This window comes from Sciurus vulgaris (assembly GCF_902686455.1).
Source record: "Sciurus vulgaris genome assembly, chromosome: 8".
NCBI lineage: Eukaryota > Metazoa > Chordata > Mammalia > Rodentia > Sciuridae > Sciurus > Sciurus vulgaris.
The window spans coordinates 47,882,426-47,898,247 of NC_136468.1; the positions used below are offsets into that span (position 1 = coordinate 47,882,426).

The 15,822-nt window shown below is 35.1% G+C and overlaps 1 protein-coding gene across 1 annotated transcript; it reads left to right on the plus strand.

The window, feature by feature from the left end:
* Positions 1-255: 255 nt before the first annotated feature.
* PDK4 (pyruvate dehydrogenase kinase 4) lies at positions 256-13,154 on the plus strand. Its single transcript, XM_079152433.1, has 11 exons — positions 256-559; positions 1,739-1,880; positions 3,070-3,141; positions 4,067-4,251; positions 4,408-4,494; positions 4,931-5,008; positions 6,870-6,946; positions 8,795-8,893; positions 9,088-9,198; positions 9,524-9,637; positions 10,926-13,154. Exons 1-11 carry the CDS (start codon positions 430-432, stop codon positions 11,067-11,069), a joined length of 1,239 nt encoding a protein of 412 aa, XP_079008559.1. The 5' UTR covers positions 256-429; the 3' UTR covers positions 11,070-13,154.
* Positions 13,155-15,822: the final 2,668 nt, after the last annotated feature.

Consider the following 15,822-nt stretch of genomic DNA (forward strand, 5'->3'; position numbering starts at 1 on the left):
CATATTGCCCCCAGATGTCCGCTTCAGCTTCCGCCTCTCTGGCCTCCTTCCCACTCTGCCCTGGCCGCCAGTGTCAGGCCCCTACGTGGTCACTGTGCCACTCTTAGGTGACCAGGGCGAAGGGGCGGGGCCAAAAGTTCCTTCTCTGAGCTGATTGGCGTGGCCCCAAGTTCGGGACGCGGCTCCAAGTCCCAGTGACTCCTCCCGGCTGGGGTTGGGGGTGGAGAGTGCAGAGAGACAAATAAAAGGCAGCCGGGGTGGGAAGACGCAAGTCCTGAGCCACACTGCCGGGTCTCACTGCCCGGCTCCTCCACAGCACCCTCAAAAACCGAGCCCGACGGTGCACCTGCCATTCCCGCCTGGACGCACCGCGCCCCTTCTTGGTCCCAGGTTCTGCTCCAGTCCCTGCCAAGCTCGAGGGGCATCAAGATGAAGGCGGCCCGCTTCGTGATGCGCAGCGCCGGCTCCCTGAGCAGCGCCGGCCTGGTCCCCCGGGAGGTCGAGCTTTTCTCGCGCTACAGCCCCTCCCCGCTGTCCATGAAGCAGCTGCTGGACTTTGGTGAGAGGGGACGTAGGACCCAGGCTGGGTGGCACCAGGGGTGGGGAGCTGCCATAACTTTCTGCCCGGGTATAGGAAGGGCTGGTATCAAGATTAAGCAACCAACCGGGGTCCACTCTGCTGCGGGGTCCTGGAAACAACGGCTGCACACCTGGCCTTTTCCTAGATTTGGCTACTTTGTAGACAATTTGCGCTTACAAGTTAAGGCCACCTGCAGTCCTGCTAATACTGGACAATTTCAACTTATCTTTCCCTTATACCGACCTAGATCTTTGAGTTAAAATACTTGTGGCTTTCAGTCACCATTTAACAATAGACCAGAAACTGCCCCCTCTTTCACAACGATGTATTTCTTGGGAGTAGATTCCTAATATGATAAAGTAGCCTCCATTTAATGGATTTTATCCTTTAGCTGCCTGCTACTCTTCACAGGGTACATCCTTCTGTATTCCTAACGGACTTTTCCATCAGTGTAGTCTTTCCATTTATTTGCATTATTGCTGAAAATATTTATATACTTCCTGAGTTTCAAGAGTTTAAATGCAACATTGTCTGGAAACATCTCCACTTCTATTCCATCTCCTTCTCCTCCCCACTCCCACTTCAGTCTAAACTCATTAAAGAATGTTGTGTTGTTGTCTGACCCTTTTATGAATGTTAAGAAGAGAGTTACTTTTTATTAGGTAGAGGGGAGTAAAATGAGGGGAAGAGGTATGGGGGTAGGAATGATAGTAGACTGAAACAGACATTATTACCTCATGTACAGGTATGACTGCATGACCTATGTGGTCCTGCAATACGTATAATCAGAAAAATGAGAGATTACACTCTATGTATTTATATATCAAAATGTATCAATGCATTCTACTGACATGTACAACTAATTAGAACAAATAAAATAATTTTAAAAAAAGATCTGTGAGATGTTCTCTTCTTGGGAGTGAATTCTCTTAAAAAAGGAAATAACTCTCCTGTGTTGGTGACTTTTTAGAAAAATAAGAAAGAACAACAAAGATATCTGCTTCTGAATTATCTAGAAAGAGTAACTCAACTCAGTGAAATATGATTTTATAATATTTGTGTGTTTTCAATATTTGATAGTTAATGATTTTAAATATTTCATTTAGATCATTTAGATGTTCTTTTTTCCAAAAACTAAATGAATTTCATTTATTATAGGTTCGGACAATGCATGTGAAAGAACTTCTTTTTCATTTTTGCGACAAGAATTGCCAGTGAGACTAGCCAATATCCTAAAGGAGATTGATGTCCTCCCTGATCGATTAGTAAACACTTCTTCAGTGCAATTGGTTAAAAGCTGGTAAGTGGTGAAGCATTTTGAAGTTTTGAGTTTTAAAACAATGACCAGAAGATAATTTTTGACACTGTAGTAACATCATAATTAGAAAACAGGTGGCCTGAACAGTACACTTTTTGAAAGATGTAAAGAATTTTTTATTAATTTTTGGTTAAGTTATCATTAGGGCAGTTATGAAACTATAAATAGGAACTTTTATCCTAAAAAGGTAGATTTCTTTACAATATAATTTTGACTTCCCGGAGAAATTTGAAAAATCATCAACATAGGCAATTTAAATTTTGTTCTTTACAAAATAAAACACGAAGGTTGCAAAAGAAATCCTATGCCTGGAAACAGATTAAAATGACTATTTATAGAGAACCTAATCTTTGTTACTTAACACTGAGTAACAGAGTAAGCTCTGGGTTGAAAGGTTGCTTCTGCCTTTCTCTAGTTGTGGAATCCATGGCAGGTGTTTAAAACCCTCTATGCCTCAATCCCCCATCTGTTATTAATGAGAAGAAGCATAAGTGTCAAAGAGATGTTTGAGCATAACTAAATTAGGTAATCTGTTTTTTAAAATTAGAACAGTACCTAGCACACAGCCAGCACTCAGTTTGTGTCGGTATTGTTTACTGTTGCAATAAGAATGCAGATGCTTAGAGAAGGTAGGCAACCTAAAAGAGCAGTTTTTTGTTTTTGTTTTTGTTTTTAGAACAAAGCTAGGATATTCAGAGTGTCATTCTTACCCATTCACTGCACAACTTTTCATTCATCCATTGAGGAAATATATGTATTATACAAACCCATGAAACAGATACAGTCTGAAACACGTATTTAATCTGTAGTATTTATTGCTACCTTCAAGACTTCTACTCTCTTACAGAAAAAATACTAGGAAAAAATAAAAAGCATTTTTAAAAAAGTTGTTTCCAAGAGTCTTTGCTAACAGTTAGGAAATGAATACTGATCTGGAATAGCTGAAAAATCATTTTAAACTAAACTTCAAGTTAGAAAGTTAGGATTGAAATGTATAGCTTTTTACATTTTTAACCTATGATTTTTCACATGTTGTGAAGGAAAGTTTTAATTTTTACCGCAATGCTTAGTTTCTTTTTCAAAATCATTTGGGGAAAAAAAAGGGCATTTTATTTCCAAGCATTTATATCTGTCTGTTGATTTTAAAACAAAGCATGTTATTGTTCTACAGGTATATCCAGAGCCTGATGGAGTTGGTGGAATTCCATGAGAAAAGTCCAGAAGACCAGAAAGTTTTGTCAGAGTAAGTTCTATGCAGTAGAATAAGGGTTTTAGATTTTGGTTATTTTCAGACATAATCCTAAGATTTTTTTCAGACTTAATTAAAGGAACTTCACTCTGAATAATAAATTTCTACTCCCTTACAAATGACAAATTTTGGCCTGTTGGGCTCTTAGAAGTGAAGAAATTGGCATTTAAATTGGTACTGAGTATGAATAAATGTACAGGGCTTGAGGGTTTTTTCCTCAAGGAATTCCATTTTACTATAAACTTATTCCAATGATTAGATTTGCAGCATTCATTCCAATGATTAGATTTGCACGATTAAATAATTTCAATATATTTCAGTGGAATTGAAGATTGCACGCTTACTTTCAGAGGAACTGACAGTCTCTAACTACCTAAATAAGTGTAGTTCAGATGTTTACTACATCTGACAAGAAATTTTGAGATGTTTTCACAATGATATTCCAGAGTCACCTTGGATTTTAATTACTTTTTAAAGAGAAAGCTTAATGAATACCTAAATGAATTTATCAGTCACAGTTAGTAGTTTTATGTGTAACATGGAAATGAAATAAATCTATTTATGGAACCATCTCCTCTACTATACTAGAAGAAACGATAGTAAAAGCCCTAATGAAGCTTCACCCAAACATTTTATTTTATTTGTTTAGACATGGATAGGTACCACAAAAAGAGCTTTAGCTTGCTTTCTTTCTTAATTTTTTAATTTGTTCTAATTAGTTGTACATGACAGTTAGAAAGCATTTATACATTCTGATAGATCATACATAAACAGTGCAATTTCTCATTTTTTTGATTGCACCTATTGTAGGATCACATTGATCATGTAGTCATAGCTTTAACTTTCTTTAAAACAATCTAAGAAAAAGAAGTAAATGAAATTTATGTACCTTATGCTAACTGTAAATGTTATGGCTTAGCTTTGTAGATACACTCATCAAAGTTCGAAATAGACACCACAATGTAGTACCTACAATGGCACAAGGAGTCTTGGAGTACAAAGATAGCTGTACAGTTGACCCAGTCACCAATCAAAATCTTCAGTACTTTTTGGATCGATTTTATATGAACCGTATTTCTACTCGGATGCTGATGAACCAGCACAGTAAGTAATCATGATCATGATCCATAGAAATGGATATGGACTGTAAATCACACTATAACTATGCATCCCACTCATCAGTGGGTCACAGTCTTTCTCAGTGGTAGTTCTAATCACTATCTTGAGTTTTACTATGTTTTTGTTTTTATTTTTCAACAGTTCTTATATTTAGTGAGTCCAAGACAGGAAACCCCAGCCACATTGGAAGCATCGATCCAAACTGTGACGTGGTAGCAGTGGTTCAAGGTAATTTCTAAATTTCTACATTTCCTTTATTGAAAATGTGTGATAAATTATTGACATACCTATAACTGAGATGACTGTAAATGAATTTATGTTCACATTATTTTGTTTGTATTTTTATAAATACAACCATCAAAGTCTTTTGCTTTCAAGAGTAAGAAGCATAAACATTCATTTATAATATTATAAAAAATTTAAACATAAATTGTTAATGTCACATTGTTGTATATTATGCTTGATCTCTCAGATGTATATATTCCTATTACTACAACTTCAGTAAAATATTGCCCAATAAAATATTAAAAAGACATTTTTCATACATATAAAGCTATACTCCAGTGAATATTTTAGATCCAGGATACCATGCTTACTGAGGATTACTTGAACTCAGTACTTGGCATAAATTCATTTCATTGTTATGAAAAAAATTCTATTCTAGATGCCTTCGAGAGTTCAAAGATGCTCTGTGATCAGTATTATTTAACATCTCCAGAATTAAAGCTCACACAAGTAAATGGTAAGCTATAAATAAACTATATTTTAGCCTATGGAAAACGCATTATTCTCCCAGTCTAATTCTTTCTTGTAAACATAAAACAGCTTTTGTGTTCCTTTTTTCTCTTCTGAACTCGCCTAGAATTTCTACACATTTTTTTTTAAAACCAAGGTTCTCTTTAACTATCTCAGCTGGAAAGCTTCATTTGTGCATATTAAATTATTAATGATGATTCATAAAGTAAAATGGTTTAACAAATAATTATGAACTTAAAGTAGCACCTACTTAGCTTCCAAGATCTTAGATCAAGAAAAGATTGCTTACTTTAGAATATGAAAGATAAGGAGACCAGAAGTAGGGAGAGCCACTTAGCAGTGGAGATGTCTTCAAAGAGGTCACTCATCAGATTTGGAAACAAAGATACTTTAAATTGCACTAAGAAATATTGCATGATTCCACCTACATGATATATCCAAAATAGTCACACTCACAAAGGCAGAGAGTAGAAAAGTGGTTGCCAAGGGTTGAAGGGAAAGAGAGATGGGGAGTTTCCTATTCGACAGGTCAAAAATTTCAGTTATGCAAGATAAATAAGTTCTAGATGTCTGCTACGTGCATACTACCATAGTTAACAATATTGTATTATACATTTAAATTTTTGTTAAGAGAATAGATCTTATGTTAAATGTTCTTGCCACCACATAAAAATGTACTGTAAGTATATATCATTGTTAGGAAGCAGAACATACTTCAATTTGACAAGACAAGGAAGACCTACAGTGATTGAAGTAATTATATGATGAATGCAAGGTATTTTTTATCCTGTCCCACTCTGCTCTAGAAGATAGTTGTATCTCAAAGCAAGAGAGAATATTTATATTGGAATAGCCTTCTCTTTTCCGTTCAAAGTAAACATTTTTTCCAAGTAACACTTATACAGGAACAACTTGTGTTAGGGATAAAATTTTAAATCAAGTTGCTCAAATTAAGAGTAACCTAATTCATAGGTTGGGGACATGCAAACGCAAGTGAATGCTAAAGGAAGAGTATTAAGAAAGATTGAAAATGTCTCTCAACATAAGCCCTATTGTTGCATAATATTGTAAATAAACTTCTTGAACTGTCTGATAAAGAGCAGATTGTGCCAGACCTTGTGTTTCTGATTCAATCTTTGCCAAGGCCTGGAACACCAAAGAATTCTTTCTTTTTTCTTTTCAAAACAGTATCATGAGGTTTTTGTTTCTCTGTTTCCATTACCTATTGATAAATTTCAAGTATATTTAGCGTAGAAGATTTAATGTTAGGGTGATAGAAAAATCAAATGTGTTCTTCTACCATGAATTAAAAATATTAAAATTAATTTCAATGTTATACCATAAGCACAGATATTTCTTCTCCTATCTTAAAATACATGTAACCATTTTTTAAAAAAATATTTTTAATTGCTGATGGATCTTAATTTAGTTATATGAGGAGCTGAGAATTGAACCCAGTGTCTCATACATGCTAGGCAAGCTCTCTACCACTGAGCTACAACCCCAGCCCAAAATACATATAATATTAACACTGAAATTGTCCAGTATAAACATGTTCAAATAGGAGAGACATCCACATAATCTAGTTTACAGTATCTATGTTTCATACTTCGTTGAACTTTATACATTTGAAGAAAAATGCAAAAAGAAAAAGAAAAAGAAGCAACTGAAATAGCATTTTGAAAATAAGCCAGTTGTCTTTATTGTTTAAGTAGGGAAGTTCTAGGGCAAGATTTTCAGATGGGAAAGATGGGGAATATCCCAACCCTGTTTAAATCAAGTAGATATAGAAGTTTATTTTAATAAAATATTTGTTTCCTAACTCTAAATGAGTCTACTTTTTCCAGTAAAATTTCCAGGCCAACCAATTCACATCGTGTATGTTCCTTCTCACCTTCATCATATGCTCTTCGAACTCTTCAAGGTATGATACTGGACAACAGTTCTGATTTTGTCTTTAAATTTAAAATAGTTCATTGGTTATATTATTTCCCCACTAAACAAGGCCCTCCATATCTTTTCCACTGATATTGCTGTGCTCACTAATAGTAAGAAGCTACATAGCCGATATATGAAAAAGTGCATGAAACTCACTGTAGCATCAACATGTGTCCGAGAACACACAATATGATTCATGATGTCTCAATGCTTTAGAGCTGAGAAGATGTTCCCATTACTTTTCCAGGTGTCCAATAAAGCCTAGTCATTTATGTATTCGTTAAGAGAGGTCACAGGTTGAATGCTTCAGTGAACTAGGACTTGTAACTTCCCCCCAAATGCTGGTCCAACTCCAAGCTGAGAGGCTCAAGGGCAGAGTTATTTTTAGTGATATGGCTGCATTCTTAGTCTGGAATATGCTCAGAGGATAGTCAGTTCTTCAGTAATCTACTCTGCAGTGTATAAGAATCACCTGGGGACTTTGTTAAAATGCAAAATCTGATTCAGTAGGTCTGGGTGGAGGATGAGATGCTGAATTACCAATGAGACTTCTTTCTAGTGGTGCTGCTGGTCCATAGTCGACATTATCCCTAATAAGCCTAAGACAGTGCTTCTCAAATTTTATCATGCACTAGAATCTTCTGGAGGACTTGTTAAAATGCAGATGCTTGGATGCTGCCCTAGATTGTGGATTCTGTAGGTCTGAAAATTTCTATGTCTAACAAACTCTCAGATGATTCTGATGTTTCCAGTTTTAGGTAACCAAGATGCTAAGAATCAATCCTTTCATGGGTTCTAAGATCAAACGAAAAGTTTGAACTTAAACCAACCAACAGACAATTATTTATTTAACAAAAATTAAAGACTCGGAAACATCTGAAGCTTTGTGATACTTTCCTAAAAGTCCCCTGGATTGAGAGGAGGAAACTTTAAAAAGAAAAAATTAAAAAAAAAAAAAAAAAGGGAAATCTGCTCCTAATTCTGAAATAACTCTTTAAAATGTACTGTTTCTTAACTTATTCTAATATTACTGCAATGAGATATTGACTGAACTACAAACATCTGATCTATTTTATTTTACTTCCACTAATGAGTGACTAGATCTTAATATTATATAGAAATCAAAAAGCAGATAATACTCTAAAAGGTGGTTAGAGAGGAAAATGGATTAAATAACCAAAGATTTTATCTGTAGGATATTCAGCCAGTAGACTGAACTTGTTTGAGTTTGTTCTGTGTTAAAGGACAAAGGATACATTTTTTGTGGATTTGGATTATTTGTTTAAATTGAGTGATCCAACTCAGTTATTTTGCCTTTACTGGTAAAAGTTAAGATGATAATCAGATGCAAATTGAAACTTAATTTAGAATTATTGACTGTCCTTTTAAATAGTAACAACCTTTTTCCAGCAAATTTTATAAAAGTCAATAAATTGGTTCAATGATTCACTGTTCATTTGTTATGTAATAGTCTTTGGTGCTTGGATGTAAAATGTAATGGAAAGACCGAAAAGGGAGAGCCAGGAAATGGACTATAAAAACCAATTTCTACATTTAAATTAAGCTTACAAATAAGAACTTGACAGCTAGCAGAATTGTTTTTCCATTAGACATTACTCCCAAGAGCTATATTACATGGTAAATGAATATTTTTCATTATACATCCTTCATGACACATTCATAAATGGCTATTTCAGATCTGTTTACCACTAACTTAAAAAAATAGAAACTTTGAATTGCCCTCTGTGCTGCATTTATTTTAAACATAAAAAATAGTTATTTATTGTCCGTCATTCTTCCGCCATTGAATTCCTTCTGGTTTTGTTTTCTTTAGAATGCAATGAGAGCAACAGTTGAACACCAGGAAAGCTGGCCTTCCCTTACACCAATTGAGGTGATCGTTGTCCTGGGAAAAGAAGACCTTACAATTAAGGTAAGCAGTTTCTGCTTTCCTTATGGTTCTCTCTTGAGAGAGTTGGAATCAGTAATAATGAGGCTTTCGGCTTTGGGCAACTGATCAGAGTCATGCATGTCAGGTGACTTTTAACTGAAGGAAAGACATTTTTGCATTGGCAAATGTACATGGTTTTTAGTGTGTAGCTCTAATGACTTGTTTGTTTGCTCAAGATTTCTGACCGAGGAGGTGGCGTTCCCCTAAGAATTACAGATCGCCTCTTCAGTTACACATACACCACTGCACCAACACCCGTGATGGACAATTCCCGGAATGCGCCTTTGGTGAGACCAATTATATGGCTAAATTCATCCCAGCCCCTAGTTCTAGGTGTACAGCAGGATTGCAAAGAATTATTTAGGGAAGTTAATCAGTTTAGTTAAATTTGGCATGAGGGATATGAGCAGAAATGACAAAGCAAGCTAAACATGGTGAAGCAATTCTACCAGGAGTGTCTGATTGGAAGCAGCATTTATTTATTTAGGTGATAAGACATCAGCTTTAGGTGCTAGGACATCAGGGTCAGTGAGGATCCCAACTCCCTTCTTACATTTTGTATTCCAATGATCATGTCCACTTCTTCACTAATAACTAACTTTCCCTCTCCAGGCTGGTTTTGGCTACGGCTTGCCAATTTCTCGTCTTTACGCCAAGTACTTTCAAGGAGATCTGAATCTCTACTCTTTGTCAGGATACGGGACAGATGCTATCATCTATTTAAAGGTATCCTTTGAATTCAATGGAAAATCATCTATCTAAAATGGTTGTTTTTTCTCTTACAGTTTTGAGTTCTATGGTCCAGAGTGAATTATTCAAACTGAATTAATGCAAATAATGACCACAGATCGTTCTATTTTCTATTTGGTAGTGTGCACACAGATTATTTAATATTGTCATTTACCAAACAGAAAGCTGGGTCTTGCTTCCTGCCTCAGGCGACCAAAATTGTTTCCCAAGAAGCAGTTACCTGACTTTCAGAGTGAGAACATGCTATGGGAATTTTTTTAAGACAACTCCTCTTGGCATCTGTGAAAGAAGCTGTGCTTTTGTTTTACTTAAATTTGTGGGAAACATATGCAAATAATGTTCTAGCCAAAAAAACAACAGAAATCAAGACACACAAGACCTTAAGCTGACCTTATTAGAAATCCAGGGGAAGGAAATCTGACTGCTCACAAGCTGTCAGTGGGATGGCTGGCATTTCCTGTTTGAACTTTAAAACTTAGTACATGTTTTTTTCTATATCTGAAAAAGGCTCAATTTATTTACTAAGATCACTGCCCTGATTCTGTTAATCATTTGCCAACTATTTCAACTGAAAATACATTTACAGATAGTAGCAGCTAAAACATTAAGCTCCTAAGCTCCCATTTTGTGCATTGGAATTAAATGCCAAATGGCCGTTAACTGTCTGAAATAGTTAATGCATTCATTTATGAAATGGGTGAAAGTCTTCAAACTATTGGGAAAGAGCCTTTTAGCGGATTAATGGTATCAGATTAAGGCCCTCATTCTATCATAGCAAGACTGTTTTTTCCCTGGGAAGAATAACTTTGCTAATCAATTCCATCACATCAGTAATATCCAAACAAAGGATGTGTAAATACTAAAAGCAAATTCTATTCCCTAATTTATAGTTGCTTATGTCCTATTTAGTTCTTATTGGGTGGAGATAATATTTATATTTTAGTTTTATTTTCAAAAGTGCCTAGCACACTGGGGTATTGTTGTGCTTTTATTACTAAATCAGTTAAATGAATGTATTTGAATATGAATACCGCTGAATGTAAATTTTTATTTTTTAGTTGTAGATGGACACAATATCTTTATTTTACTTATTTGTTTTTATGTGGTCTGAGGATTTAAACCAGTGCCTCATGCGTGCTAGGCAAGCACTCTACCACTGAGCTACAACCCCAGCCCCTCCGAATGTATTTTGAATAAAGCTTCAAATGCAAATTATGCCAGGCACAATTTCTTTGATCTGATTTTTTTCTCCCTCTTCTCTTAGGCTTTATCCTCTGAGTCTGTAGAAAAACTCCCCGTCTTTAACAAGTCAGCCTTCAAACATTATCAGATGAGTACCGAGGCTGATGACTGGTGTATCCCAAGCAGGGAACCAAGGAATCTTGCAAAGGAAAAAGTGGCAGTGTGAAGAGGGACACTCGGGACATTTTATGGGATCAAAGTGGGTCTATGGCAGTGCTGCTTCTTGAATGTTTGTGTGTGAACTCTCGTTTCCGCAAAAATGAAAGACAGCAACAAAATCCTTGCTCCAATGAGGAATGAGTCATTTCTGTGACCCAGGAGAACACAGAGCAGGACCACAGGAGTTAGCAGATGCCAGCCCCTTGTTTTATAATGGATAATAACTTGTGAGTGTATTCCAAATCCTGAAGAAGAAGTAAATCTGTTTTCCATCTCTTTACCCAACAAGTTTGGAACAGGGGGTGAACATGATGATAGAGGTTAACAGTTTCAGTAGGCAGGTATTTGAGACTTCTAGTTGGCATCAAAAGATATTGTTATTTAATGAATATCAAGTGTCAAGATTCCAGTATTTTTCTGCCATAAGAAAATTAGAACTTAGTTTACATTCTGTACTACATATATGTACATTTTGTATACACTTATATGCTCTAGGGAGAAAAGGATAGTGGCTAAAATAATGTTCACTTTAAGAAGGAATGAATCACAGCATTTATTTGAGGTTGCAGTCAAGGCATTTGGATTATGTAAAAACTCAGAAGAAAACCTCTTCTGAACAGTACGGCTCCTTTACTATGCTGCTTGTCCGTTCATACTTCACACGATAAGTGAACACTTATTTCCAGGAGCCTCATCTTGCGTGAATTGTTAAATGTGCACTGAACTCAGGAAGGTGGAGGTTGAAGAGAGAGAGAAGAATTGCCAAAGCAAGAGCAGAATGATATCTTACCTTGCTTTCTTTATAAATGAAGCAATAAATGGGAAAAAAACAATGTTCGGGAAAGAAATCACATATTGAGAACCTAACTTGGTAGAATGGCTCGTCTCTACCCTGAAGTGGTGATAAACCACAGGCATCCATTTCTAGGCTTCAAAAGATGTATTGTACATCTTTAATTATATCCTCTACACTCCAATTTTAACACGTCTGTTAAAAGTTGCTGAATATTAACATGTCCGTTAAAAGTTGCTGAATTGTTCAAGAATTTTAGAATTTAAATTGTTCTCAGCATATCTTTTTTAACAAATAGCCTAGAAGTAAGACAGTCTCACGCCAGGATGCTTTCATCTGAGAATCACTGAGGCTGAGAGTTAATGAATGAAAGCTGTAATGCACAAGGTACTTTGGAAGAACTAAGGTGTGATACACAGGTTGGCAGGCCTTTCATGCAGATTAGTCTTAGAAAAGAAGGAAAGACAAAATGAATGAGGGAAGAAAGAGAGATAGGAAAGGTGGGAAGCAGAAGGCAGGCATCTATTTTCCCCCACATTTTATTCCAAGCAATGATCTACATTTTCATGGAAAAACTACTGGCAAGAGGAGGAATTGGTGATTCTCAAAAGGGTATGACTTCTTTAAATGACTCTTGCTCTAAAGGATGATAGGTTTTATAAGATAATAGACTCATCCATGTCAAATTAACATTAAACTGATATACAGAAAGAAAACCAAGAATTTTTTGCATTGTAAAATAATCAGTACTGTTATGTGTTGAATTTAGTGTTTGTATTTAATTTCGTGATGACCTAGTGTTGTGGTGCTTCTGGTTGGGGCAAGAGAAGCCTCAACTATTTCCTGGATTTCAGATTTTATCATCAAAAGTCCTAGACAGTGACTTTCCTTGGATGATGCAACTTTGACTCATGCATTTATTGATTACACAAAACTGTTTATAATAGGTTGATGTTTCAATTTTTTATTGAAATTTGAGCAAAAATCTTTTGCATGTAAATACTTGTATTTACCAAAGATTTAAAGCAGTTAAATAAATAACCCAAACACTGTGAACTATCTTTAAAATACTAGCAAGAAAGAAATGTTAGTATCTCAATAACATCAACTATGTAAATAAAATAGAAATAGTCTACCTTGGTATATGTGAAATCTATGGAAAACATTTAAGATTCTAGGAATGGCTATTGAATGCTCAGACCCACTTAAATTATTAATATATGAATTCTATTTTTGTCTTTAGGATATGTACAGAGAAATGTGATAATTTTTATAATAAATATTTTTATTATAATATTAGACGTGGCCTTTTAAAGCTTTTTTTCTTGAGTTACCTCAAAGTAAATTGAACAACTTGAGTTCAAGAGTTTCCTCACTTTATTCAATTATAATTCACATAACTTTCTAAAAGGATTGAAAGCAACATAAAATCTTAATATTTAAACAAAAGTTAAGTGCTTCACTGCAGTTCAGAAATTTCGAATTGCCCTATTCTTGTTTGTGTTTGTCTCACTAACACATAGCCTATGCTTACCTCCATATATTTATTGAATAATCATTTTTGCAGTGCATACATCCCCTGTAATAATCATCTTCTTCTTCTCCTCCTCCTCTTTCTCCTCCTTCTTCTTTTTTGTAAATTTAAAGTTTCACTTAGTGCCTGTGTTGCATAAAGACAGTGGGATAACAAAATAATTGCTTAGATAATTTCAGTTCCAAATGTCTGAAAAGCAATGAGGTAAAACAGGATAGAAATCACTACATTAAATGGTGGCAAGTATTAACTGTGCTGTTTTAGTACCTTCCTTTACTAATTGGATCCTTTACCTTCAGCAACCCTTCCTCATCTTCATAATGCCCTAACTGGTAAGGTTCTGCGAGTAGAAAAGAAAGAAGAAGAAGAAGAAAAGAAAGGAAAGAGAAAGAGAAATTAGAATAAATAAAATTAGTGGATGAGCTTATCATAACTAAATTGTAAAATCTTGTCAAAATAATAACATTTGAAGCAAAAATGCCAGCAGCCTAAGGCATTAGACCTTAACCTATACTAAAGTCCTTCACCAATGACACTCTTCCATGACTTGACAATCTTCATTTCTTCTTACACTGGCGAGGGAGCAATGCAGTATGTACATGTTTCTAGAAAAAGTATGCACACGCACACATGTGCACACATGCTGGATACAACTGTTCGATTTCCTTGTTTCAAGATGCTTAGCAAGTAGGGTATTAGTGCATTGTATAGACTCAGGAACTTCACCCCTGTTTCCATAATAAATACAAGACTTCGAGACCCATGACTTTCCACGTATGCACACATATATCTTTTCCACTCATGTCAGTATGTATAAATTCAATGGATTTCAATTTTTAAAATTAAATATTCAGTAAAGTGGACCAAATTTTCATCAAAACCCTCTTCAGGCCTTTTCACCCAAATGTAACTAGAAATAGTAAGTCATTTTGCTCTCAACAACCGTAATTTGTGCAAAAAGATGGACCATTGTGAGTTAGTAGCATGGTTATTGACTATTAATTTCTTAATTCTCCTACCACACTTTCAAGGATTGCATTTACATTCACATACATACCACCACTGAAAAGTACATGGAATCACTTGGTCACTTTGGTCTGATCTGGTAAAAGCATTGAGGGGCTTTTATTATTTCACAAGAGCCTACATAAGAGGTCACTGAATCTCCACCATGAGCATCTAGATCAATAGGGTTCTAGTTCAGTTAGCAATTTATCCACACATCTCTTTTTAGCTTGTCATTGTTTCACATTTTATCACTTACACCACATTATATAAATAAATATTCACTGGATAAATACATGAAGGACTACATGAATAAACTTCTAGTTGTAGAATATGACCCAGCAATTAAGGGTCAATTGAAACTCTGTGTTAAATAATTGTACATAAATCGTGTAAGTTTTCATGCTTTAAGTGATATTCAGGAAGTTTTAAAATACTTCAGGAACTCTGAAATATGTTTCCCAACCAGTTCAGTTGCAACTGATCTTTGTTCAATGTCACTCTCCACCGGCGATGGTCTTTGGCCATTGGAAATTACCACATATTTCACAAGAAATTAAATCGTGGTTACAGTTATCTCTGCAAAGGAAATGTCTTGATCTTGTGGGCTGGTGTTTTAGATTTTATGAGTATTATTATTCTCACCTTGGACTCTGATGAAAATATATTACCACTCATATATCACAACTTCTTAATGGAAACGAACAACCGTCTTTGGTAAGATTTTTCAGTTCTTGCCCAAGTGTAAAACATTAAAAGCCACAGAGAACCAACAGAAATGTCAGTAGCCTTGAAACCATGTTGAATTGATTAAATGATGTGAAAAAAAATGTGAACTTAATAATAAATTCAACAACAAAATAATAAAGTTCATCAACAATTTTAAGCCATCATTTTTGTGTTTCTTGCTACCATTTAATGTAATGGAAACAACCCAGGACTGGTTGTTAAATAATGCAATATAGCCAGCAATTACATTTAGCATACTACTTTCCATAAATGTAAAAGATGTTTTACTAGGACTGCTTAATCCATGAAAATCTAGAGTTTTTTTGTTTTTTTTTTTTTTTTAATTTCATAAAGCTATGTCCTTTAGTGTGTTTCTAGTTTTAAAAAAAAAAAAAATACTTTGACATTTGGTAGAATTGCTCTTAATCTTTTCCCTATAAGTTCATTTTCAAGGTAATATAATTTGTTTAAAACTATAAATATTTGACCTGAAGTGAAAATACAAATTTGAAAATAAAAGTCACATTCTTTGTTGATTTTCTTTGCCCAGTTGAGTCCTAAGTTTTTTCCTTCTTGTTGTATAAAAAAAGGCTCTTCAAATATAAATTTTCTAATAATTGCTTACTGAACATTCTGCCTCTAATCTCTCCTCATTACATCTACACAAGTGCCAGATTAATTCTCCCAGCCAACTTCTCA

Excerpts from the sequence above, each read along its gene's own strand:
- PDK4 (XM_079152433.1), top strand. The coding sequence starts at position 430 with ATGAAGGCGGCCCGCTTCGTGATGCGCAGCGCCGGCTCCCTGAGCAGC. Across the intron at positions 560-1,738 it reads GAAGCAGCTGCTGGACTTTG|GTTCGGACAATGCATGTGAA; the intron begins GTGAGAGGGGAC and ends CATTTATTATAG. Across the intron at positions 6,947-8,794 it reads TGCTCTTCGAACTCTTCAAG|AATGCAATGAGAGCAACAGT; the intron begins GTATGATACTGG and ends TGTTTTCTTTAG.